The sequence below is a fragment of the Rhinolophus ferrumequinum genome, chromosome 23 (assembly GCF_004115265.2).
Source record: "Rhinolophus ferrumequinum isolate MPI-CBG mRhiFer1 chromosome 23, mRhiFer1_v1.p, whole genome shotgun sequence".
In the NCBI taxonomy this organism is placed as follows: Eukaryota; Metazoa; Chordata; class Mammalia; order Chiroptera; family Rhinolophidae; genus Rhinolophus; species Rhinolophus ferrumequinum.
Window position 1 is genome coordinate 14,786,424 of NC_046306.1, and position 27,689 is coordinate 14,814,112.

A 27,689-nucleotide genomic window follows, 5' to 3' on the forward strand; every position below is an offset into this window, starting at 1 on the left:
CAACAGAATGAAGTAGGACAACCGAGATGGTGGTTCTTCAACTTGACACATTTTCTTCTCTGGACTAATCGGGTAGGACACCCCTCCTCCTGGCATCTACCCCTACTGAGATCAAGGAGAGGGATCAGGGTTCATAACTGATTCTGGCCAGAAGTAGACAATGTCATTTTAACACAAGAAGACTTTGTAGACCAGTGGGTAGAAAAAAGACTGGGGTAGAAGGTGTAAGGACTACCGTGGTTACCTCTACATATAGGGGATGGGGGATAGGCTTGTCTTTTGTGATACGGCTGCCAAATCCTGCCTTAAAAGAGGAATTGTTCTCAGAATGCAGAACAGTCCCGTTGAGAATACCCTCCTGGGAACAGAGCTCAGAGGAGTTAGTGTATGGTTTGGGGAGGGTGGCCAAACAAAGAGGGGATCACAAGCCACAACCTATAAAGCAAGACTGGGGAACTGATTTCATTGGTCCCCAGATGATGCGTAGACATTTTACGGTTCCCATGTTCTTCTAATCTGAAACCATGGTTGAGAACCACCCATCTGGGAGGGCTCGAGAAGCCAGAGTCATGCAATCCAATCATTTGGAAGATTAATAAGGGTCTCGGTCTGGCCACTTAACCTGGAAACTCAATCGAGAATTTGGTCCCCCAGGATCATCCAATAGACGTGGCTTTGGTTATGATGATGGAACCCAAGTTTGGAGGGCAGAGTCTAGAGAAGAGAGAATGCCATCTGATGGCACCATTTCCTTCTTTTAAATATTGAAGGAGACAATCTTTATGCTGTTTATAGATGTGTACATACCACTTAATGCATAGCAAAAGTGCCCCAGGCTCATGTTTACACAGTATTTAATTTCTCACAATCACTCCCTCTCATGGTGTTGGTGCACCATGGGGAGTAAAGACCCCTCAGCCATGATCAGTCCTCTGAGAAATATTTGTACATAAGCACTGTCTTCATCAGTGAGACCTCAAGAAGCCCAACACTTCCATTTATGAAATCTCCTTTGTAGCAGAATAAAAGAGCATTAGCTGAGCCTCTTTCTGGAGTACCTTTTCATTCCAATGACTTTGAACCACCGTGCAGAATATCCTAAGAGGGTGGAAATTTGGGTACACTACAACCACCCATGTTTTTTAAGTGGAAGAACTGCAAGATCAGTGCAATTGATACCCTGTATTTAATGGGAGATTTTATTTTTGTAAAGAGTGGAAATATGGTTTTGTTCAGGTTATAAACCACATTGGCCCTCAAGAATAAGGAAGCCTTGTTTTGTTTTGGAAAACAGCTAGCGACACTACATTTTTAGAAATGGAGAAAAGCTAAGATCATCTATATTTTACCTTATTCTTTCTTCCCTGTGTTATTTATGATTTGGACATCTACTGCCAAGGAGACAACTTCTGGTGGAAAATCTAAGCTCCGATATGGTTGATATGGCATTTTATACTATGCTTCTGTCTTACCTTTGCTTTGCACAGCAAAACTACCATGAAAGTGTGGGATCTAAGGTTTTTCCAGGCGGTCCATGGCTGAACCTGAGTGTGTGCCCCCTTTATAACTGTGCAGGGGTTTTCCAGCCTCCTAGGCTGGGAGCAATTTGCTCAATAAATTATACTTTTGTCATCTCATCTCCCACTTCTTACTGATATTAAACTCTGCTTTCCCCTTAGCTCTGAATGGTGAGGAAACTAGTACTCAATGGTGAGGAAACTAGTACTCAATGGTGAGGAAACTAGTACTCAATGGTGAGAAAACTAGTACTCAATACCTGGAAGCAGTATGTCCTGTAATAAAAAGAGCAGAACTACTGCATGTGGGTTTAAATCCTGGACTCCGCCATTTTTTAACCTAACTTTTCCAAGCCTCTTTTTCCTCATCTGTAAAAAAGGGACAGTCATACTAAATTTGGATGGTTGCTCTGGGGATTTTCCAGGATTTCATAAAATAGTGCAATGCATGGATAACATCTGGTTCTATGTCTGGTGCACAGTAGGTGCTCGGTACAGTGGTAGCTACTATTATGGTTTGTATTTTATAGTATATAGCTTTATATTTTATAGTATTATGTCTACTTGTATTCTGCAGTTTTTAAAGTGCTTTCATACAGATATCTCATGAAATCTTCAAGTCGCTCCAGTGAGGAAGTGTCATTTTAACGTAAGGAAATGAAGGCTCACCAAACTGACCAGGGGCACAGGCTACATGAAAAACAAAATCCGTGGAACAGAGTTGCCAGTTACTGGTGCTGAGTTCTTATCAAGGGTTGGGAAGTGGATGTGACAAGGATTCTGAGGGAAGCTACTTTTCCAGGTAGCAAGACTGATAAGAATGACAGCCTGTAAGACCATGTAGAATATGCAATAAAGAAGGTTCAAAGTAGGTCCCTACCTGAAAGTTTATAACCATTGCTCCAAATTGTAATGGGGGGCGGGGGTGGGAGACCTGTACCAACACTTTATTCCTTTAAATACACCCACTGCTGAGATAGGATAAGACTCAAACAGGAACAAAGATCTTTTTACAATTATATGAAATTTTATAATATTCATTGGAGTCAATAAGGACAAAGATTGAAGAAAGGGTAGGGCTGGCATGGCTCTTTAAAACAGGCCTCTTGAGTCCCACTTCTAATTTTATAGAGTAACTCTTGTCCCTTAACATATTTTTGTTTATGATGTCTTATAAATAGCGTTGTGCCACGGAGGGGATTTCATTCACATTCAGCCACACCAGACACAGAGAAATTGCTGTCAGGAAAGGTACCCAGATGATTGTGACATTAAACATGACCACAGGGGTAAACGTTCATTTTCTGGACAGTTGAGGTTTGGAGCACTCCCCCATCCCCCAACTTCTCGTTTTAAAAATAAGCATACAGTGGCATTTTAGAACCAGCTTGCAAGGAACCCTGCCAGGTTTTGATTGGGCGTGCATTGAATCTGTAGATCAATTTGGTGAGAATCGACATTAATATTGAGTCCTCTGGCCTAGAAACATGCTGTGTCTCTTCATTTGCATGGGTCTGCTTTGATTTCTTTCCTTGTCCCCTTATAATTTTCTGCATGCAGGTCTCATGCATGTTTTGGGGGATTTATACCTGAATGTTTCATTGTCTTCATGCTGTTTTAAATGGTACTTTTTTCATATTTTAAATGTCCATTGTTAATATTGATTGATACTGATTTTTGTATATTAGAAAATAAACAAATGTACATGGAACGAAAAAAAAAAATACTGCAAGAAAAGAGAGGTCTCACCTGGAGAGATAGTTACTGACTTCACATACAAAGGGCTGTTGGAGGAAAGATGGTTTAGGTTGACTACCCCAGGCCAGGTGCTTAACAAAATGCCTAAGATGGGCTCAAAAATGTGAGTTCCCATCTGTCTTGCCTTCTTATATTCTGCGGTGCTCTCCAAGCCAGGCTGTGTTCCGTGAGTGGAGGTTACGGAACTTCGAACGGTGTGGTAGTGAAGATGTTAAGACTTGCTCTGAGGCAGGCCTGGGTTTGGATCTTGGCTCTCTCATGGCCTAGCTGTGTGGTCTTGAGCATAGCTCTCACCCTTTTCTAGTCTTCAGTGTCCTACACTGTAAAGTTGGGATGATGCAAGATAAGGTTAGACTGACCAGAGCCCAATGCCTGGCACCTAGCAAATGAGCGTTAGCTATCCTTGTTGTTGCTTGTGTTATTGTTTTTAAATGACAAGGAGGAAAATATAAGGGAAACATAAAGAAGGACTTTCTAACAATACTTGTCTAACAATAGAACAAGGTGAATGTGAGGTAGGGAGCCTCCCATCACAGGAGAATGGACCACTCCTCATCTAGGATGCCAGGAGGGCAATCAGGCTTCCCTGAAAGATGCCCTCAGTGTTGAGAATTTCCTCCCATAGCATTAGAAGCAAGTGACAGCCATGCCAAGTCTCCCCGCTCACCTAAGACACTTGACCCACAAACGTAAAGAACTTGAAGCAGTAGACAGAAATGGTATCCGTGAAAAAACAAACACAGACCAGACTTATCTATCAGCTGCAGTTTATGATTGCACATTAAATTCAATTGCTTTCTTTAGGAGGCTGGTGTTGAGACCCGTCATCTCTAGCCCAGTGCCATCCATTCGAGCTTTCCCCAGGAGTGCAGACAGACCAGCCGCCTTCCTAGCATACACTAATTAATTTATCTCATGCTTGTGATTTTACGGCACTTAAGTGCTGGAGCATTTCTGTTTATTCTTCTCCCTGCAAAGCACCTCATGTTACATAAAGACCATGAATCTCCATTGCAAAAGCTGTCTGTCTTGGGCTAGGGAACAGACCGCCAGCTACCTGTTGTCTCGCTGACACTGTCTCTTACAGCCAAAGTAACACATCCATTAATTTATCCTTAATGACATTTTGACATTCCAATCAGTTCATCAGATGTTCCTTATGCAAGACTTCTCCCACACGGCAGGGCCAGGGCGCCAGGCCACTCTTGATGCATAATGCATGAGACCAGTGCACCGCTGAGTAGCCTCTGACAGACAGACACGTCTGCTACTCACAGACAGCGTGTTTCTAACAGCCCCGGCTCCCCAGTGATCCACACCAATGCCTTCCTAGACAGTTTGCTCTGCACTTCCAGCTTCCTGTGCTTGGGAGAAGCTGGTCAGTGCAAAAGGAAGTGTCCTGGTTCAAAAATATACATGGAACAGTGTTATTTGGGGGTAAAAGAAGAGTGCATTAAACGCCCACCGTACTCAAAGGATTTTAAAGAAGCTTTCATTGGATAAAGAAGATGTGGTACATAGATACAGTGGAATACTCCTCAGCCATAAGAAGAGACGAAACACTGCCATTTACAACAACATGAATGGATCTTGAGATTATTATGCTAAGTAAAATAAGTTAGGCAGAAAAAGTCAAGAACCATTTGATTTCTTTTTTTTTTTTTAATTAAAGTGTATTGGGGTGACAATTGTTAGTGAAGTCACATAGGGTTTCAGGTGTACAATTCTGTATCACATCATCTATAAATCCCATTGTGTGTTCACCACCCGGAGTCAGTTCTCCTTCCATCACCCTATGTTTGATTCCTTTTACCCTCATCTCCCACCTCCCTCCCCGCTTACTAACCCCCCTCTGCTAACCACTAAATTATTGTCTATGTATGTCTGTTTTTGTTTCTTCGTTTGTTTGTCTTGTTCCTTTGTTGTTTTCAGCTTCATATCCCACATGTCAGTGAAGTCATATGGTTCTCTATTTTTGCTATCTGACTTATTTCGCTTAGCATAATAATCTCAAGATCCATCCATGTTGTCTCAAATGGCACTATTTCATCTTTTCTTATGGCAGAATAGTATTCCATTATGTATATATACCACATCTTCTTTATCCAATCATCTACCGAAGGACACTGGTTGTTTCTATGTCTTGGCCTTATAAGAAAATCTGCAATGAACATTGGAGCACATATGTCTTTATGGATAAATGTTTTCAGATTTTTTGGGTGGATACCCAGGAGAGCGATTGCTGGATTGTATGGTAATTCTATTCTTAATTTGTTTGAGGAACCTCCACACTGCCTTCCATAGCGGCTGCACCAGTCTGCATTTCCACCCACAGTGTATGAGGGTTACTTTTTCTCCACAGCCTCTCCAACACTTGTTACTATTTGTTTTGTTGATTTGATTTCACTCATGTGTGAGACATAAAGCTGAAAGCAACAAATGAACAAGGCGAACAAACACTCACAGACACAGACAACAGTAACTGGTTATCAGAGGGGAAAGGGGATTGGAGGGGAGGTAGAAAAGGGTAGAAAATATATGGTGACAGAAGATTTTACTTGGGGTGGTGAACACGCAGTGCAATGTCCAGATGGAATTGTATGCTTGAACCCTATATAATTTTATTAACTGATGTCACCCCAATAAATTTAATAAAATTAAAAATAGTAAAGAAGCTTTAATTCCACTGATTCAGGTAGAAGAAGGACCAATGACTAACCTAACATTTTGAATTTCGTTACTCTACTACTACTTAAAAATAATGATCGCAAAGACATTCTGATAACAATAGCTATGAAAGAAGAAAAGAAAATTATCCTTAATACCTTCAATCTAACACCTCAGCATAGATATACTTTCTTATAGTGGTAATCACAATGTAGACATAATTTTATTTGCTAAGGTTCTTTTTTTTTTAAGTTACTGTAATCCAGTTAGCATTTTTCCATGTTGTTACATAGTTTTCATTTTTAATGGCACTCCATCATTTTAATAGCTGCGTAATATTCTATCCAGGGGATGCACTATAATTTACTGAACCGGTCCCCTATTGTTAGACATTTATGAGGCTGTAAGTGATCATTTGCTCTTCAAGAAAAGGAGCAGAGCAGGCTGAGGGAGAGAGCAGGGCTCTGCAGGCTGAAGATCAGGGCTCAAATCCCACCTGGTCCCTTTACCTGTTTTATGAATTTAAAATTAAACTTTCTGGGCCTGGGAGCCCTCATCTATAAAACAGAAGAAATTGTCACCACCTTATAGTGTTGCTGTAGGATTACAGATGTTTTCAAGGTAGCAAGCATATGGTAGTATCGATTAAATGTTAATGATTCATTCATATGTAGAAACCAGTGGTTCTCGACCAGGGACAGTTCTGTCCCCCACTCCCACCCGGGCACATTAGGCAATGTCCAGAGACGTTTGTTATCGTCACAGCTGGGAGTGGGGGTAGCTACTAGCACCTGGGGGTAGAAGTCAAGGATGTTGCTAAACATCCTACAGTACACAGGACAGCCCCACACAGCAAAAATGATCCCACCAAATTGTCAATGGTACCAAGGTTGAGAAAGCCCCGGAAGAAATGAAGCTATGTTTTCCTGTGTTATCTACATAACACATGCGTATTTCCTTTTTTATTATTATTGCGTTAGTATAATGCCCCAGGAAAATGGGAATCCTAGATCAAAGGGTATGTTATGCCCATTGGCAGTTTTAGGAGGAGGGTAGGGTGGGAGATGGGAATGAGGTTAGAAGTGACTAATGGAGGAAAGATAGCAGATAAATGGTGTGTGTTCCCTGAGGAGACGGGAGACGACATGCCATAGATCACGACTTCTCAAAGTGTAGTCCCAGTCTCTCCTAGGAACTTGGAAATGCAAATTTCCAGGCCCTACCTCAGACTTCCCCAATTAGAAACTGTGTGGGTGGTACCCAACAATGCCCGCTTTACCACGCTGGCTAGGTGGTTCTGATGTACCCTTGAGAATCACTGCCATTGCTCCATCTTCAGAAAAAGGCCAACTTGTAGAATAGTCAGTCGGACCTGCACAAATATGGACACTCGGTACAGAAATAGATTCAAGTGTCAAGTCTGAGTCCTGGGGCTGCTCATATATGATAAAGGAATTGAAAGTGTCATTCATTCATTCAGTCAGTCAGTCAGTCAATAAACATTTTTAAAGCTTTTACGACATTGTGCCAAGTGCTGAACTAGGTTCCAGAGGAAAGACAAATATGAATTAATGTATATTATGTAAGTTCATATAATGAAGGGTGAGGAGAGCGGGCAAGCAAATGACCAGGATGTCAGACAGAAGAAAGGTGTGTCCTACAAGGAAGACCTCAGAGAAGGCCAAGGGCAGCCTCAGCTCAGAGGGGAAGGTCCCCTGTGGGGAGTTGTACTCCAGGCGGGACTGCCTGGAGAGCTGATGAGTCCCTGTCGCTAGGGTTGGGAAATCGGGAGCCGGCTATCCACTTGCTGGGGCTGTTGCAAGGGGCCTTCTGGCTAGGATAAGAGAACAACTTGGAAGAGCCCAATGGCCCTTCCAGTTCAGAGAATCCGAGCGTCTGTAACCTGTAATGACCTGGAACTGACGTTCGAAGCATGGCTGGGAGAAACGTATCTGCCCAAGTTTCTGGCCTGGTCATACAAGCAAGGTATGGACAGAATAACAGGGGCCTCAGTTCCCTGGAATGCTCGTCTGAGGGAGCAGATCAAACAAAATTAAAGTAAAACGTTTAAGTTTTAAGGAAAAAACATTTAAGGAAAAGCAGGCAGATTGTCAGGACAAAGAAGGGACAGAGAAAGAACTAGCAATTGCTGAGTGTCTACTCTCTGCCAAAGATCGTGCTGGGGCATTACTGTTTATTATTTCTAATCATCAGAATAGCTCTGTGAACTAGGGCCTATTAATTACCATTTTACAGATGAGGACAGTGAGTCTTGGTGTCATAGACATGGAGACATGATCACAATTACGCAGCTGGTTTGAACCAGGCTAGTCTGGGGGCCAGAGTCCATTGTATTTCCACAGCACCAAGAACAGAGAGCTCTTCGCTTAGCCCAGGGGTTCAGAGCTCGATGACCTAACAGCATTCGGGGCAGCTCCCACTGTCTGAACTATAGATTCTGTCCTCCCTTTCCTAGGAGGCATTTACTCCCTCCTCAGTGACTGTTATTTAACAAACAGAGAGCTTACTTGGTAGGTGACAGATCCTGTTGTAAGAACTTTACCATTTATAAATCAGTATCTACTGCAGATGCTTGTGAGAATTCACTGTGATTATTCCTATTTCACAGATGAGGAAACTGAGTTACAAAGAGGCTAAGTAATTGGCCACATAGCTAGTAAATGGTAGAAGCAGGATTCAAACCTAGGCAGTCTGGCTCCAGGGCCCATGCTGTTCCCACTAGGTTCTGCCTCAGGATCCAAGGGGTGATGTGGTCACATGCCCAGAGGGAGGAGGGCCCTGCATCTGTCTGAGGCGTTCTGCTGTGCTGGTTCCCCTGCCAGCCTCAGAGGATGGTCAGACTGGGTCTGTCTCCGTCCTTAGAGAAAAGAGCGTGATACATAGGAGAGCCCATCCAGGCAAAGAAGAGAGAGAGGCAGCCACAGGCAGAAGAGAGAAAGACAGACAGACAGAAAGAGGCCCAGACATGGAGAGCACGGTGGCAGAGAAATGGACGTGACGGAGGCAGTGGTTGAGGTCCCTTGGCTTTTCAAATCGTAGTAAGAGCTGCTGCTGTTGCTCCTATAACTTTGCCATTCTGGTGGAAGCACAGAGAAGCTCCAAGAGCAATGGGGGTAGGAAAGGAAGGGCCCACCAATATGGTCCAGAATCGGTGCCCAGGAGAGGTAACGAGGCAGGCAGGACGCGCATGGCTGAAGGATGTGAGTGGGTGTGAGCGTGAGCTTGCGGCCGTCATGTGTCTATGCATGTGTGTGCACGTGTGTGTGAACATGTGTTTGCCTGGAGAAGAAGGGAGCCAGTGGAGACAGGGGTAGACATGTGTGGGTCCTTGGCTGAACTTGACGTAGCAAGGAATCTTAGAGAACATGCAGAAGCCTGACTGCCTGAGTTGGAATCCCAGCTCTACCTCGTAAAGCCTGGATGACTTTGGGTGAATTGTTTCAACTCGCTCGCTTCCTCACTCTTTGATCTCATCAAGTTGAGATTTCATTTCAATCTCGTAGCGTTATTAGGAGAGTTAACGAAGTTATTACACCGTGTTTACACAAGCCTTGGGTAGTGCCCGGCATGACATAGCGCTCTATAAGTGTTTACTACATAGATGAAATAAATTTAGGATTGACTGCTTCGTGGTCACGTTGGTTTCCTTAGGGCTGGCACCACAAAGCTCCACAAGCTAGATGGCTAAAACAGCCAAGTTCATTCTCTCACGTTCTGGAGGGTGGATATCTGAAATCAAGGTGTCAGCAGGGCCAGGCTCCTTCTGAGACTCTGGGTGGAACCCTTCCTTGCCTCTTCATACGAGTCGTTTCTGGTGGTGGTTCTGGCTCCTTGGCATTCCTCATCTTGCAGCTGCCTCACGCCCATCTCTGCCTTTGTTTGTCGTCACACGGACTTCTCCCTGTGTGTCTCTATCCAAATTACCCTCTTCTTACATTGGGTGAGGGCCCACTCTAATTACCTCAGCTTAACTAGATTACATCTGTAAAGACCCGATTTCCCAATAATGCCACATTCCATTCACAGAGGTTAGGACACATCTTTTAGGAGGACACAGTTCAGCCCGTAGCAGTCGTTGAAAATGCATCAGTTCTTGCCGTGGCAAGATGCCAGTTTCCCCCTGTGATGAAATCAATACTCAGAGAGGTGAAAGGGTGTGTCCATGGTAGCTCCGTGAATTATTTGGAGACCTGAGGCTGGCACCCGGGCATCCTACCTCCCGGTCCTTCATTCACTCATAAAACATGGTAGGGACTCTTCACTATTCAGACCAGCTGAAGAGCGGGTTCTCGACATGAGGCTCCTGGAACTTGAGCAGGCATTAGAATCGCCTGGAGGGCTTCGTAATCACCTGGAGTTTCTGACTCAGTAGGTCAGCGGCGGGGCCAGAGAAATTGCATGTCTCACCCGTTCCCAGGGGAAGCTGACGCTGCTGGTTCAGAGACCACACTTTGGAGAGCACTGTTTTGCATCGGTGGCGCTCCAGCTTGGTGCACCTTATACTCACCAGGAGAGCTTCTAAAACCCCAGGTGCCCGGGCTGCACACCCGACCAATTAAATCAGAATCTCATCAGTAATTTCGAAAGGTCCCCCCTATGACTTGTGCAGCCGAGGTTGAGAAACACGCTCTGGTACATCGAGGAATGTTTTTTAGAGAAAAGCCTTTCTTCAGAGCATCTGCTTCCAAGGATTCGTATGTGACACATAATGAGGTCATCTCGGCTAACGTGGCTGTGTCCTGTGTTTAAAAGGTGATCATACCAGAGAGCATTTCCTGAGTGCCTACCACGCAGCACGCACTGGGAACGATGCGTGGCTGGCCACTTACCGTTGGATCTCCACAGCCGTCTCCCAGGGGGCACTGCTGGTACCTGGGTTTGCCAGGAGGAAACTCACATGCAGAGGGGTAGTAACGTGCAAGAGCTCACACAGCTAGTCTGAGATGGAGCCAGGTTTCCGTGCCAGGCTGTCTGGCACCAAAGCCAGTGTGTCAACTGCTATGCCACCCTGCCTCCTGACATATGAGAACGCGGCGTGTTCTCCTAACAAACCCTGCACATGTCCATATCCTCTTTGACCCTATTATTGACTCTGATGTGCTGTAGCCCGCCACAGCCTCATTTATAGTACCTCTGAATTAGTGGGGTTCGGATTAATGAGGTTTCACTGCCTTCATCAGGGATGAGAATCACGTGTCCCATGGACTGAATTTGCACTTCTGATTTTATCCCAAAAAGAGAGGTGGAGGAAAGTTGGAGTCCTGAGCTGGCAGGCAGAAAGCTGGGCTGGGGCCTGTGGCTTCCACTAATGTGTCGTGTGCCTTGGCTCAGCCCTTCTTCTGTCCAGGCCTCCGTTTCTTCTTCTGTACAATGAGAGGATGGCGCAGTCCCCTTCCATTTCTGGTGTGTGATCTAGTCATGGAAGCACAGCCGCATCCTAGCTGGAAGAGTATATAATACCAGCTTTTAACAGGAGCAGAGTCTCAGCTGCGTGTTTTCTTGTGCATCTCCTATGGGCTGACATGTTTCTCTGGCTCCAGGATCCCCATCGTCATGTGGTCCCAGGACAGTCTGTCTGGCGATGCAAACAGAGGATGCAAACAGGGGAAGGAGCCCTCTGGTGGGGGCGGGGGAGGGGGAGAATGCCTGATCAGTGTCTCCCGGGAGAGTGGGCATGGCTCTTCACATCCAGGGAAGAGCCCTAGGTGGAACCCCCAAGACTCTCCCCCAGTGGGCTGGGGCCTCCTGTTCTCAGCCCAGAATAGATTCAAAGGTTTTGCAGAAGCCACATGCTGGAATCCCCTACCGCCTCTTTTCCAGGTGGTTTCTCAGTCTCTGCTTGAACTCCTCCAATGAGGGGGAACTCTTTACTTCCAAAACCCGATACAGGGCGGGGGTCATGTCTGGCTCTTCACATCATAACCTCCTTCCTTCTAGCAGCCACCGGTACAAAGCAGGTGCTCGTTAAATATTTTCCAACAACTTAATGAGCAAAGAGAAAGAAACTAGTAAGATTGAGGGGGAGACAAAGACTTCTAAAAATAGGGGGCGTTTGAGTTGGGCCTTCAAAGGTGAAGAGAAGGTTTCCAAGGAGAAAAAAATGAGAAGTGCAATTCAGGCATTAGGCACTTCCAAAAGAGACCCATGGGGTTTTACTTTGCTAAAAATTTCTTCCTTTTGTCAAGCCAGCCTGGTACTAATTCTGGCCCCTGGGACCACACAGAGCCGGACATCGGATGTGGGACGAGAGCATTCCTGGATATTCCCTCTGCATGAGAAATACCCCTGTTTGTCTCAGACACTCCTCCTCTCCTAGCACGATTTCAGGAACCTTCACTGCCCTGCCGTCAGCCTCTCCCTTGAGCCAGTCCCCTTGCCACTCTCCCTTATAAAGACTGGTGCTCAGAATAAATCACAGGACTCATAGGCCATCATGGGTACTTCCCCTGCCACCTACCCTCGTTCAGCTAACAAGCAAAGGTCGGAGAAACCTCAGTGATCCATTAGAAGAAAGAATGCCAGCCAAGAGCTGCGGCCACATCACATTGTCCCCACCTGTCAGAAGCAGTGTACTTCTGACTGCTATGTCTTAAAACATTCTTCAGCTCTAGAAATGAACCTGCAGAGGCAGAGCTTTTTGCCAGCGTTTGGTACCCCCTGCTGGTGAAATTGGGTGACCCAATTGGCAAGAATCTCAGAACAAGGAGAAAAAGAAAATTCCAAGTTTGTAGAGTCACAGGTATTTAAGTCTTGAAGGATCTGAGGATTCCATGAGTTATGTGACCATCCCATGTATTATGTGACTATTTTATGAGTTTTTTTTTTTTTAATTCTACAGCTAGGGCTATTCTGTGGGTTCTGAGGGGGGGAAATCTCTGACTTTTCCATTCCATTAATTTTTCAAACATCCCAAGAGTTCTGTGACAGTAAGGAAATGCTAAGTTGTTAGCCAGAAATATTCATAAGTATAAATAGTCCAGGTCACAAAATAATTTCATGCAGGTTTTTCTTCCTCTTTCCTTGGATATGTCTTTCTTGAAAGTGGTTATAATTTGCAGTCAGAGCAGGAGGACAAAATCTTTTCTACACTCCAAATTGTAGAGTTTTAAATATAAATTTGTACAATGAATTTATTGAGCACCGGCTAGGTGCCAGACACTAAGCAAGAAATTGGAGGAGGTGCAAGAAGTCAAAAGCCCTTCATTCAAGAGGTTCTTGCCCTAGTGGGTGGGAGAATTGAATCACTGCAATTGGACCAGTCAAGTGCTTAGCTGACATGGCAATGAAGCCTTTCCTGGTCTCCTGACAGGGCGCAAGCCAACTATTAGCTCTCTCATAGCTCCACATATTTCTCCTTCTTGGCTTTTATCACCTTTGTGATTTTATATTTATTCTGCCTTACATTAAGCTGTTTAGTGCCTATCTTTGCTATTAGTCTCTGTATTCTGTGAAGATCAAGGTCATGTCTGGTTTTTGTCACTAGAATCTTCTTACATCTAGCAGACGTTGGCACATGTAGGTGCTCAATAAATTTTTTTTTTTTTGTATGTGGAAAAAAAACCTCATTCATTTCTCAAGTTCAATAAATATTTGTTCAATGGGTGAGTCAACCAAGAAGAGAAAACCACAAATCTGTCAAGAGGAAACCTCGAGAAGATGTGACATTGGAATGCTACTGAGCCTTGAAGGATGAAGAGGGGGTGGCCAGTGGAGAAGAATGGGGGCATATTGAGGATTATAGAGTATTGAGGAATGGTAGCAGGAGGAAGATGAGGTAGTTGGTGTTTCCTAAGAGGAGATATGTGTGGAAGATAAGCCTGAGTTGAAGCCTGGAGCCGTAGTCTGATGGTCTCATATGCCCTTCTCACAGGTTTGCATTTCCCCTTCTCTGAAGGAAAAAAGGGCGGGTGCGGGGGGGACTCAATTAACCTTTATGTCTATAGGAATGAATATGATTTTTCTGTGTTACTGAGAGGGTATTTTTTTAAAAAATACGTACTTACATTTTGAATTCTGACAGAATATAAAGATAGATCACCAAACTGGTTTTTTTGTTTGTTTTATTTTTCTATATCCCCTCCATTTCCACTTTGTAGCTGTGTTTACCTATTGCTCAAACACCTGTCTATACACTTTTAAATTATTGTACAGCATCATTTTCCCCATGAACACGTTGTGTCAACCATGGACTAAGTACTGGGAATATCATGTCAGTTTTGACAACTCAGTTAGTTGTCCAATGTTTAAATACATGTTTTGGAGAGGCTCGATTTTTTCACATTTTTAATGCAGGTATTCGGAGCTGCCCAGACATTCCTGTAAAATGCCATTTTTCATAAAGGCAGTGAGGCTTTTATTATTATTATTATTATCCTTTTGGAAACCAATGATTTGTGCCAAACACAACTCTCTCCATATTATTTTACCCTGAATGGAATGAGATTGGTTAGGAGTTCTGCCCCTGAGGAAATATCAAAGTCTCCAATACATACTCATGTACAGTTTTAAAGTTTACTCTCTTATCAGATTTCCTTTTATTTTCTGCTGGGGCCATGTGAGCAGAGCAGGAATAGAAGCAAAGGATCTGCTGTATATCTTTTCAAATTTATCATTAAGAAGGTCACATATACATTTTTAAACATTTTCCTTTTTGATAATAAATGAGGAATAAAACTTTGAAATGTCATCAGAATTACTCACTTTTCTTTCATTGACATTCCTCCCTCCCTGTCTGATTGCTTGCTGATGGTGAGAAAAGTCACAACTGATCCAAGGCTTCATTTCTTGTTGTTTTCCTGTTTGCCTGGAATAGTTTCACTAGTGGAACCATATGCTAGGGGCCAAAGCATTATAATCAAAAGATGCATTCCTATTCCTGGGTACCCTGCTTTCCCCAGGCCAATGGGGGTTGGGGGCGTAGGAGAATTCCACTTTAGGCAGCATTTGTATTCAAATCGTGGCCAACTGAGGGAGGTAAAGTCTCTTTCTTCTTAGTGGGGATTTCCTGGATCCATATTCACTCTCTATCCTTCTCCACTCTGCACTCTCCTTCCATAGCTAGATCTATATGGACTCCATGTCTGGGTTCAGCTAAGGAGAGCCAGTGTAGCGGATCAGAGGGAGAGGAGAGGATGTCGTCAGGGCATTTATGCCTCTGGTTCCCTCCTTGTGAAGTCACCCAGCATTGGGTGGCTCCTTCAAGAGAAGGCCACTTCTGCGCAAGTGGCCTCCTCTTCAGGGCTCTGTCTTTTTGGGTTCTGGGTATTATTTCCTCCACTTCCCTGCTGGATACACGGGTGGTAAACAGCTCTCCGGTCACTATAATCATACTTCGGGTTCCCTTACACCCTTCTCACCTTTGTCAGTTGTCCTTTTATGCATGAATTCTTCTTAGATTATCCTCATTTGAATGTGCCATCTGCCATTCTTTCGTGCATTCTCCACCTAGATCAAGGGCCCCATGTGAAGGAGGGTATTATCACACAATCAAACCAGAATTGATCCTAGATGAAGTCCTCCAAAATACTTCTAAGTCTGGGTTCATCCTTTCATTTAATACCTATGACAGGGGGATCATTAGCTCCTAAAACTGCCTATCTCATGATCAAGTGAGCTCAACTTGGAAAATTATTTCCTACATGGCACTACGTTTGACCTCTCTGGGACATCTGTTCTTTCTGTGTTGAGACACCAAGATTGACTGGGGAGCCAAGTCCTGTGAAAAATGTAGCAAGAGACCTGGACAAATTTACCCTCAATATATTTAGTGTGCAACCCATAGCCTTTCATATCCTAGGAATATAGTAACTATATTTAGATGCGTAAATATTGGGGAAAGTCAGAGAGACCATATTGGGCTTTCATACTTATTTGAAGAACTGTCATATGCAAGAGGGATTAGTCATATTTTTATATCTCGTATGGTGATCTAAGACAAATCAGTTGAAATTGAAGGGAAGTAGATTTCAAAGCCATATGAAGAAGGACTTTTTAACCCTTCAGCTCCCTGATGAGGTATCAAACTCTCCATCACTTGATATAATCCAGGGATTGCATAGTGGGGCTGTGGGAGGAAGATTCAGGCATTGGAATATAGTTGGACCAGTAGTGATGATATGAAAACAGAATAGAAGCTGCCACGTGTTGAGTGTTCACTTTGTGCCAGCCACTGTACTCCGTGTGTTTCATACGTTATCTCATTGAATCCTCACAACCCTCGGAGGTTGGTTCTGTTATTTGCCATCATATACAGAGGAAGAGTTCAGAGCTTAAAGAGGTTTAGGAATTTGCCCTGGGTCATGTAACCCACAGGTGGTGGAGGTAAGATATGAACCCAGATCTCCTGCTGCCACAACTGATGGCTTTAACCTCCAATGGACAGTGCCCGAATAACCTGGAGAATCTGATGGTCAAGCACAGGCCCAGACCCTAAACCCAGGCCTCTGTGTTTCGTTTTGTTTTTATTTTTAGCTCTCCAAATAATTCTAATTTACACCAGCGTTTGGAAACTACTGCTCTAAACTGGTATTATTATAAATGCCCACTGGTTCTGAGGGTCTATCATTCCTATGGGAATAGCTATGCCTCAAATTCAACTTGAACTTTTCTCCTTTTGAGCTGCAAGACTCACTAACTTCCACCCTCACCCACCACCCACCACCAGCCCTTACTTGAATCTACCATTGTTTGGTGGGTTATTTCATGAGCTTAGTCCCTGGAAAAGGCCAGACTCCTTTTAAATTTCATTCAGAGCCATGGGAACAGAAAGATCAATCAGGCCTCTCCTTTCCTTTGACAGGAGAGTGGGGGAAGCATCGTGCAAGTCTCGTTGATTTCCCATTCTAAGCTCAACTAACGAGCGCACCCATAGTTTGGGGTGAGGCAGGATGAGTCTCCTGTTTCTGAGTAAATGGAAGCCACTGATGGTTTCGGGAGGACTTAGGTTTATCCCACCTTGACACTGGAGTACGCACCTTGACTCTGTTTCTGGAGACTGAGCCAGGTTTGGGGCTGGAGGATGACAAGTGGGAAAGGAGCACGATCTGATCTTCCCAATGTTTGAATGCAACTGGCACCGTCTGACTGTGATTTTTCCCCTTGCACATGTCCCAAAGGAAGCTGGCCAAGAAACAGAAGGAGACACAGAGTGGAGCCCAGAGGGAGATGAGACCCGTGGCCTCGGCGGACAAGCCCACCACCAAGCTCAGTGCCAGCCACAACGATGAAGGCTTCTCCTCCAGCTCTCAGGACGTTAACGGATTTAGTAAGTTGAACCTTGAGGAAGGGCCATCTGTGGTCCAGCTTTACCCTGGTACCTCTGCTGTGCAGCCCTCACAGTGGTCAGGTGCTGTAGCGTGTGGCGTTAGGATGCTTCCCCAGGATGGTCCAGGATGACGGTTCTCCCTGACAAACACTTGGGGCTATCCATCCCGAGGTGAAAAGGAGAATTGAAGAATCTACCTTAAAGCAGATGGAAATGGGAGCAGGCCAGTTTAACTGCTTGTAGACATAAATGGAGACAGGTGAAAACTAATAATAGTGAAAAAGGAGAAGGAGGGCATGGTGATGCCCTGAAGGAGAAAAACATGCCATCTTGAATTGAGTGTCTTACAGTTTTCAAAACCGTGTTTCACATAAACCACGTAAGGTAGATGAGGCGTGGATTATTGCTGTCTCCTTTTTGAATGCTTAGGAAAGTGAGGCTCAGTGAAACAACTTCTCCAAAGTCCCATGGCTGATGAATAACCCATTCAGACCTGGAAGCCATGCGTCCCAAGCCTCGGCCAGTTCCGAGCTGTAGCCAGTGTTCCAGTGGCACTCAGTCAAGAGCACCTGAGCCCTCCTGCAGAGTTAATGAAGGTTCTCGAGCCAACAGAAGTGACTAAGATTTTAGGGTTGACCTGCATCCAAAGGACAACCACCAAACTGGTGACCTAAAGTTACCTTGGCAATCCCACTCTAGAGAGCTGACTTATTCTTATCTTTCTGTAAATTAGTTCTTTTCCTGGGTTTAATAGCTAGATTTCCCAGCCTCTACCCCACATTAGGGGATGCAGGAAATCTAAAGGAATGGGAGCAAGGACAAATGATCTTCACACACTGTCAGTGGCAAATGGAAGAAACCATATTTTATAAAAATCACTTTATTGGGATCAGTTTGGGATGATGGGGACCTATGAGAGGATGAAGAAAGGAAGGAAGCAAATACTTACTGACCAGCTTGCTCCTCACCACAGCCAGTGTTAGTATTACCATTTTATAGGCAAGGTACCCAAGCCATAGTGTGTTTGGCTGACCTTCCCAGAGTTCCACCTGATGGATCCAGGACCTAAGGGTAACTCAGACCTGTGATCCTAACCTCCAGCACAGAACCAACCCATCTGAGGCGGTTTTCAAAATATACGTATCTGGGCCCCACACCTTACCCACTAAATCAAAGTCTCCCGAGGGAAGAGGGGTAGGAAGATGACAAAGGGTAGGGTGGGGTGTGGATTTTGTAAAAGCCACTCTGGGTTCTTATGGGAACACTGGTTAAGAACGCTGAACTTCAAGGGAGGCAATGGCTCTTTCAAGTATTGACGTGCTGCCTTGGGAAACAGAGCTTACTTTAAACCTATAAAAATGTTGGGAAAAAATAGTAAAGTGAATACTCATATACCCTTTACCTTGATTCACCAATTGTTCACATTTGTGATATTTTCACTTCCTCTCTCTCTATATATATATACACACACACTCACACACACACACAATGGTTCAGAAATATATATATTTATATATTAATAAATATAATTTATATATTTATAAATATAATTTTCATATATTTATAAATATATAATATAGTATACATAGTTATATATATTATAGTACATATAACTATATATACTATATTATATATTTATATATGAATATACATATATATATTTCTGAACCATTTAAAATTAAGTTGCAGACATCGTTACACTCTACTTCCAGAGAATTCAGCATGTTTTCTTAAAACTAGGACAGCTCTTCAACATAACCACAATAAAATTACCTTACCTGAGAAATGTCACCTTATCTCAATATCTAATATACCAACCTATAGTTGAATTGCCTTAATGGCCCTAAAATGTTTATTATTGTTATTGTTATTATTTTAATCCAGGATCCAATCAACGTGCTCACACCGTATTTGATCATCATGTCTCTTTATCACCTTTCATCTAGAACAGCCCTCCCACCTTTATTTTATCTTTCAGGATGCTGACATCTTCAGAAAGTTTAGGCTGGTTGTCCCATAGAGTGTTCCACAATCCAGATTTACCTGGTTTTTTCCATCATGGTTACATTCAGGTTAAATGCGTTGGCAAAAGTACGATGTAGGTGCGGTCGTGTTCTTCTGTTTGTATCATAGCGATAGACACATGCTATCGTTTTGCCTGTTATGGACGATGCTAAGTCTGAGTGCCTCTTAAGGCTGAGTAACAGCTTTTAAAGACAAAGCCTCATGGTACATACTAATTATTTTCAGGCGCAAATATTTAACTTCCTTTTTTCTCAGAGGACATAGCAAGTTTGCAGTCTGCCTCACCACAAAGCCAGTCCTTTTTCCATCCTCAACTCAGCTGAGTGGCTGGGATGCATACACTCCCTAAGGACCAGGAGAGGCAGAAAAGGGGTTGATGAGGAAATGGGCTTGGTGTGTCCTTAAAGAAAGGCCCATCCTGAGCACCTCAGCCTCTGGCTGTATTAACTGGTCGTTGACCTCCTGCTTTTGGCCTAGGGGCAAGAAAGTTGATTAGCAAGTCTAGCTGACCAGGGGTTATCCTTGCACCCCAAATCTTTCCTGCACAGGCCAGCCTTCTTTGCATTTGTAAAAATGTCCCAGAGGACTCTGAATGCCAAAAAGATTATGGTCAAAGATGCATGACAATCATTGTGACCTCAAAGTTGTAGGTATTTGATCTTAAGCTTTCCGATCTGAAGTGAAAACCTGGGTCCTACCGATTTCTTGGATTTCAAGGGCAAACGTCACCACCATTTTCCCCGTGGGCTCAAACTTAGACCCTTAAAGGGAAAGCACCCAAGACTGAGGTAGATTAGCCAGCCAGAGAGGAACAGGAAACATGTCATATGGAATCTAATTAGATGTTTTAAAGTCCAGAGACAGTGTTTCCAAATGATTGATACATATATGTGTTTTATATATATATATATGCACACACAGACATATACATGTATACACATATAATACATGTCTATATGTCTATATGTATATAGACATATACGTATATTTATTATAATGATATTGTTTTTAAAAAGAAAAATTTTGATGTTGCACTCAATTATTAAGACATTTTGCATTTGTTTGAGTCAATCAATATTTTAGGATTCCTGTGCATCTAGTTTTCTCAGGTTACAGCCACAAACATGCCCTGGGGATTCTTTTGAATGCCCTGGAATGCATCAGGTACCTTTTACAATGCCTTGTGGAACCACTGGAATAAGATTTGAGGAAGAAAAAAAAAATGTAAGTAGTGCTTACTCTAGAGATGTAGAAATTGCTTCTGAAATCACCCTGATGTCTGTAAAATTGAATCTATTTTTGAGGCATTAGGGAAGGGACTGTCTGGTTTCTGCATCAGTGTGTTTAGGAGGTCCTGAGATTATTTGCAAATGTTGCAGAAGCACTGAGAAAGGCAGAGCACAAAACTAGATGTCACATTGGAAAAGATTACAGAAGCACGTGCCCTGAGCAATTATGTCATTATTGACCAGGACGGCCCTGGCAGATTCAAACTCTGCGTCTCCCTGCAGAGGTTTATTTTCTGGGCTTTTCTATTCCAAGTCACTGCTAAATTCTGCAATATCCATTCAATCAAGCCTCCCAATTTTGGGTTAGGAACGGTGACCTTCAGGTGGCAAGAGTGATGAGGCTTTGTCGTCTGGGTCATTGTTTTCAAAGGCTTTGACATTCTTGAAACAAGGAGTGCATGTCACATTTCAAGGACAAACAATGTGCACTGTTTTCAGTTTAAAGAAGGGGTGGCTTTAATTAAGTATTCTGATTTTGATCTTCTTGTTCTGTGTACCTGATTGTTATTATTTTATTTTTTTCTGAGATCTTTTCACTCCCTGCAATCATTTTCTGGGTCTTTCTTTTTATATCCATGCTTCAATCTTCTTCTTTATATCTTTTATTCATAGTGTCATCTTTTCCTTGTTCGTTTTCAGTCCAAGTCAAAATGCTTCAAAACCCATCCCTGTTGAATTCCTATGATATGGGCCTTGGTTGTTCGCCCTTCCCATAATGGCGTTTGATAGACTCACTTGCCCATTGGGTACCATTAGTTAAGGCCGTCTCCACTTTCATGCTTCTATTCTATTGAAGGGTTCCATGTCTGGTGGGTGAAGGCGATCCATCTCTAATGAGCATCAGGCACGGAGCCTGTAAGCTCTTTGCTAAGAAAGGAAGCAGGCACGGTGAAAGCCTTGGAGGTCAGATTCAATGGCCGTTTTCTGAGTTCTTAGTGCGTGCCAGTCCCTGTGCCCTGAGTCTTGGGCACAGTTTGGGGGAGGGCGTAATTATGAAAATAGATAAAAGGGGCATCTTTTCACAAATAATAAATCTTTCTACTTATAAGTTCTCCATAGTTTACAAAAGTCCTTTTGCAAAACACTGGAGCCATAGATCCTTATTCCTGCACTACGAGATAGCTAGTAGATTTATTATTAGCCTCATTCTAGAGATGGGGAAACTGAGGTTCAGAGAGACTCCATTCCCCAAATGACACAGACATTTGCACAGTCATGATAAGGATCCTTTTCTCCAGACATCAGTTAGGTTTTACCCACCTACTTCTGCAAAGAATTTGGGAAAATATCCAATAAAAGTACCTATAATAAAATATAAGAGAAATAAATAATCGGGATCAGGAAAACATACACAAATATAGTAAGAAAATCAAGGCCAGGTTATAATAAAATGTAATTCTATTAGGTTAAAAATTAATCTACATGGGTAGGCTGGTAACTTTCAAATTCCAGTGTGGCTCTGAGCTTCCTAGTAGCAAAAGAGGAAAATAACTTTTATTGGCACCTACTATGTGCTTGAGCTTATGCTTTATGTAAATCACATTCTTAAGCCTTCTAGAAAACCTATAAATTCATGTTATTCCCATTTTGTAAATGAGGAAACTTAGTTTCAGAGAGCTGAAGTAAAGAAGCCCAGTCGCACACATAGAGTAGGGATGGGATTGAAAGCGCAATGGTCCTATCTGATTCTGAAACCCACGTTCCCTCTCCTGTTCCATCAGTGGTAGCCCCCCACTTACTGGTCTCATGGAGCGAGGCCACTGAGACTGGAAGAGAGGTTAGCTCTACTTCTCTCCCGATGGTCAGCCAGCTTTTCTACCACGTGGGCCAAAGCTGCTACTACAGCTGTGTCCTGCATGGAGGCCTGGGGCCAGGCACTGGCCTGCAGCTGATCGGATTCCCATAAGTTGCCAGGCTCTGGGATAAGCATGTTCAAACATGGCGTCTTAGTCCATCCTCACAGTAACCCCGTACAGTTGGTATGTTTATGAAACCAATTTTACAGTTGAGGAAACTGGTACTCTGAGATAGTACAAGACCTTTCTTGAGTCACATGACGAATAGATAGTGAGGTCTAGACCCCAAACCAGATGTCCTACTTTCAAAACCAAGTGTCTTTGTCTTTCCTCTAACCTTTAGCTTTCTCTCCACCACAAAGCCGGGTGAAGGAGAAGAAGGAGATCGAGGTGAATAGCCTTGCTGGCTGGGAGGACAGTACCTCCTCTTGGTTGCTCTGTCCACTTCAGAGCCCGAAACTCCTGTGGCAGGAAGTCAGCTGCCCAGAGGATACTCTCAGGCAGGATCTATGGGAACTGTCCCGCCAGAAGCTTCTTAGGGACTGTAGACCGAATGTCCCATCCTCAGGCATTCCTGAGCTGGACCAAGCCTTGGATGGATAGATAGAAACAGAGATGAGCATGGAATGGCCCCTGCCCACAGAGAACTTGAAGCCTGGTGAAGGAGACAGATGGTCCAGCAGTGGGCATCTTTGCACAGCCCAACGGGGGCTGCAGTAGCAGTCTGCAAAAAGAGCCACAGGCCCCTCCCCTGCCTTTGTACCTCCAATGTGACCCAAAATATACCTGGTAGGCAGCACGCAATAGCCTCGGGAGATATTTGCTGCTGATGAGGAGGTTGGGCCCTGAAGCCTGTTATCCTCTCCGTCTTTCAGCCCACAGACCTCATAAAAGGCTTTTCTTGGGGGCAAATCAGGAAATGTACATGCTCAGTACCCCACCGGGTGGTTTAGCAGAGATGGGGCGGGCAGAGGGAAGCACCTGGCAAACTTTTAACCTGATTATTTTGGGAACATGTTATATAACTAAAGCAATTCAAATGAGCAAGACAGATCCTGACTTTAAAAATGTAGTGAGGATTGGCTGTGGTTATAGTAACCTCAGGAAGACCCCTTAACCCTTTCAGGAGGATGGTGAGCCAGCCAGAGAAGTGGGTCTCTGGAACAATTGGCCTGACCATGGCCTTTCTCGAGGAAACTATGGACTTGATAACATGTGAAGTTAAGGATTGCTAATGATACCTTCGCTTTGTTTAGTAGCTTCTCGGGGGCAGTCATTGTGTTAGGTACTATTCATGCAGTATCTACGAGGTTGGTGCAAAAGTAATGGCGGTTTTTGCAGTTATTTTTAACCTTTTAAACTGCAATTACTTTTGCAGCAACCTGATATAATCCTCAAAACACTGCAACCAGGTAGGAATTACTATCCTGATGTCATACATAAGGAAACCCAAGCTCAGTGAAGTTAAATTACATTTCTGCTGGCCCATCTTTGCAATACCCCAATTTGACTTTCCCCTCTTTTGCTTAAAAGCTTTCAGTGGCTCCTTGCTGCCCCTGGGGTAAAGGCAAAAATCCTAAAAATGAATTACTGGGCCCTTCATGGTTGCTGACCCGTATGTACTCTGACGGTTGTCCAATTATGTGGCCTATCTGATTCTGAGATTTGTTTGAATGTATGAATGAATGAACAAATGAAGGAATGAGATGCTGTAGTTCCAAGCCCATATCTGGTTCTGACTCTTCTGGTAATGAATTCTGTCTTCTTTTAAGCTGAAGTCTGCCCTCTGTAACTTCCATCCGTTCCCCTGTTTTTGCACAGGAGCATGTATTGTTGGTTAGCACCCATATGCTGGCCCTTGTCTGCCCTCTGGTGTCACACAGGGTAATGAAATCAGTCCTTCTCTTCCTGCATCTCCCACCGTTTCCCCAACTCTTGGACTGCTGGCCACCTACGTGCCCTGCAAGTCCTTCCCTCTGGCTAAGCAGCACCTACGTCAGCCATCAGCCTTCTTCCGGACGCATGTCTGTTGTCCAATCTGCTCAAAATCTTGATTGGAACCTCTGTCTCTATTTGGTTCATGTCCTTGGAGTGTGTGGTTTCCAAGACAAATGTGACCCTCTACGCTGGGCCGAATTACCTGAAGGGCAGAGAGCAGCCTTCACCCTCACGCTGAATTCCAAACCTGGGTTCAGAGCATACTGCTCATGTTTGAACGGACCTCCAAGTGTCTGTCACATATCTGCCTAATGCAGCACTCCTAGCTTCCAACGAGGGCTGCCTCATTCAGCCTAGGGGAAGATGAATTTGGGGACCCAAGGAGAGGACTTTATATTTCCTCCAAGCTGTATCTTCTTGTCAGCTTTGACCCTGTTATCCCAGCCTACTGAGATCTTTTTGATTTCTGACTACTTCAGCCAATGAGCTCACTTAATCCTCCCAGTTTGGGGTCTCAAAATGTAATAATTATTAATATTCATAATACCAGTTATCATCTATTGAGCATTAATTATGAGTCCATTTCCAGCTGAGAGTTTTATATGCATTATCTTATCTCACTGGTATGTTGGGAGGATTAAGGAAGTTTTAGGTTATCCCTGATGATTGATAGACGAGGAAACTGAGGTTTAAACAGTAAGCAACTTGCCTAAGTCTTCCTAGCTTTAAATAGCAGAGCTGGAACTTAAACCCAGGTCCGTCTGACACCCCTAAGCCCGCAGGCAAGACCACTCCACTCCACTGCCCTCGGTAAGATACATGTTATCATTCCCTTTTTATGGAGAAGAAACTGAAGTCCACAGACATTGACACCTTTGCTCAAAGGCACAGTTCTCAAAACATGGTCCCCAAACCAGCAGATCAGCATCGCCTGGCAGCTTTTTGGAAGCACATTTTTTGGACCCCACCCCAGGCCTACTGAACCCCAAACTCACTGTTTTTAACAAGTTGCCCAAGTGATGCTGACACACGTTCACATTTGAGAATCACTAGCTCAGGATAAAGCCCAGGACTGTCAGACTCCAAAGCCCTGTCCTTCATGTGCTAAGCTGTCTCTAACAGTAGAGACCCAGGCAGGCACACAGGGAGAGAAAGGCTCTAACCTCCCTCCTTGTCTGGGGGGGGATGCATCAGGAAGACATTGCCACTGGAGGTGTTGGACCCGAAGGCTGTGTGTAGCTGTGAGGGTCCCCAAGCCTGGAAGTCCCCTCTCAGCTGTCTCTGGAACTTTCTTTCCTTTTGTCTGAACAGCAAACATCCTAAAAGTCAGAATGGAAGAAGTGGAAATTTACAAAGCAAAGCAATCATGAGTCACACAGTGAAACCAAGAGCTCGACAGAACATCGTGAAGATAAATTTTTTAAAATGCACAAAGTTCTCTTTGCGAGGACAATTATATTTTCTGGTTGCTCCTAAATTAAATTGAATCTAGGAGCAGAATTGAATGTTACAAGCTGTCTCCCTCCAGTTTTACTGAATATTTTACAGAGATTATTGAATATTTTTGCAATCATCCAGTTGGCTGACAGGTTAAAGGACACACTTAGTAAGTTCCTGGCAACCCAGAGTTGCATGGAATTGTTTATTCCTGGGAAGTGCAAAATGGAGATTTAAGTGGCCTTGAGAAAGTAAACAAATTTGTCCATCACAAACACTAAGGAGTTAAATTACGACAAGTTTCAGAGGAAGATATTAGACTCAAAAAGGGATATAATAGATAATCAAAATTAAAAATTACCGTAAGTACCGTTTGATTCAACCTCTTCATCTTAAAGATAAAGAATCGAGTCACAGAACGTTTTCTCAAGATCATTCATTGAATCCTGAGCAGAACCTGGACTAGAATTAGGGGCTATGGCCACCCTAGTCCTTGCCTTATGGTCTCCTTCAGGAGAATGAAGTATAGTCAATAATGGTTTGTCTTCTAATATTTTCTGTAGACCCCCCAATCCAATTTCTGCACCATCAGAACCTTCTCTAATTGAATTATACTTTTCATCTCCCAGTTATGGGAGTAGCTGAGATGTTCCTTTAAATATTCATTGAATGCCGACTGTATGCCAAGAGTGTAGGGATTGTAAAGATAAATAAGACACGGTGTCTGCCTTCGGGGATATTACTGTCCTCCAAGAGGAGACTTGTAAGTGGATTCGTTTCAATAAATGTGATAAGAGGTAGAGAAAAGGCATGTATAGTGCCCCAGAAACACTGATCATAGGCTCAGCGAGTGATTGATTCTGCCTAAGTGAGTTAGACAGTATTATCTAAGGAAATGGATTTTGATTTGGAGGAAGTGCAAGATGAAGATTGTCCCAGGTATAAGGGACAAAGGCTTGGAGGTGTAAGGGACATGATGGGCTCCAAGAAGGGGGCTTGGTGTAAAAAGTGCTCTGTTTTGAGCACATATGGCTAGTGATATGGCTGGAACCCTCGCTGAAACCTGCCAGAGGAGGGACTTACATTTGAAGCCTACTCAAATTTATCTTCCAGGATTGGCAACCTATTTGGAGACAAGTGTGATCCCAGTGTTAGGTGCCTTTCCACGTTGTTGGAACCCGGCCTCATATTCTCTTTGATTTGTATAGATTCCGTTTTGCATGGGAGATAAGTAGAGACAGCATTTTATCAGCCATAGTACCTTGACTCTGTGAGCTGGCCCAGCCAGTTCCTCTCAATACCCTTTCAAAGAGACCTCAGTAAAGCTACAAAGCGAAAGGGGCTTTTGATAATTTATGCCAGGCGACTGTATCTTGAGAACAAAATAGAATCGTTCTGTAGACCTCACAGGTGGTCCTGAATTACAACAGGGCACTTAGAAAGTGCTTGCTGAAGTAATCAGGGATAAAGAAGGGATGTTGAAAATGTGAATACGTAGTTGCTAAGTAGCAGAATCAACGGAGCTTCAAGACCAATTTTTTTTTTATTTCTCAGCTCAAAGCTACAGCCTTGATAAATTGAAAACACAGATAATAATTCTACTAGCTAACATTTTGTGAGTAATTACTGGACAAAGTACTTTGCATGCATCGTTTCGTTTCATATTCTCAACAACTCTATCAGGAAATAGAGGGGCAGGTTCAGGAAAGTGAGGCTCAGAGAACTTAAGTAACTTGCTCAGGGGCGCACAACTGCCAAGAGACCAAACCCGGGTTTGAACCAGTGTTTATATGGTTGACTTATTAGCGGCCCATCCTTCTTGAAACACTTTTCTTTGCTTGCCTTCTACTCTCCTGGTCTTCCTTCTTCCTCCCAAGCCATTTCCTCTCTTGCTTCTTTATTGGTTCCTCCTCTTGTTTCCGACCTCTAACCATCGAAGCATCCCAGAGCTTAGTCCAGAATCTTCTATTTTCTGCTT

At 43.6% G+C, this 27,689-nt stretch overlaps 1 protein-coding gene across 10 annotated transcripts in view; it reads left to right on the forward strand.

Moving 5' to 3' along the window:
* The window catches only part of PTPRT (protein tyrosine phosphatase receptor type T), a 945,146-nt gene that overhangs the window by 813,435 nt on the left and 104,022 nt on the right, over positions 1–27,689 (forward strand). For all 10 annotated transcript variants that reach the window (XM_033094902.1, XM_033094905.1, XM_033094898.1 and 7 more), the window contains one exon: positions 17,078–17,226. In XM_033094902.1, the coding sequence (XP_032950793.1) occupies positions 17,078–17,226 (149 nt within the window). The remainder of the gene's footprint in view (positions 1–17,077; positions 17,227–27,689) is intronic.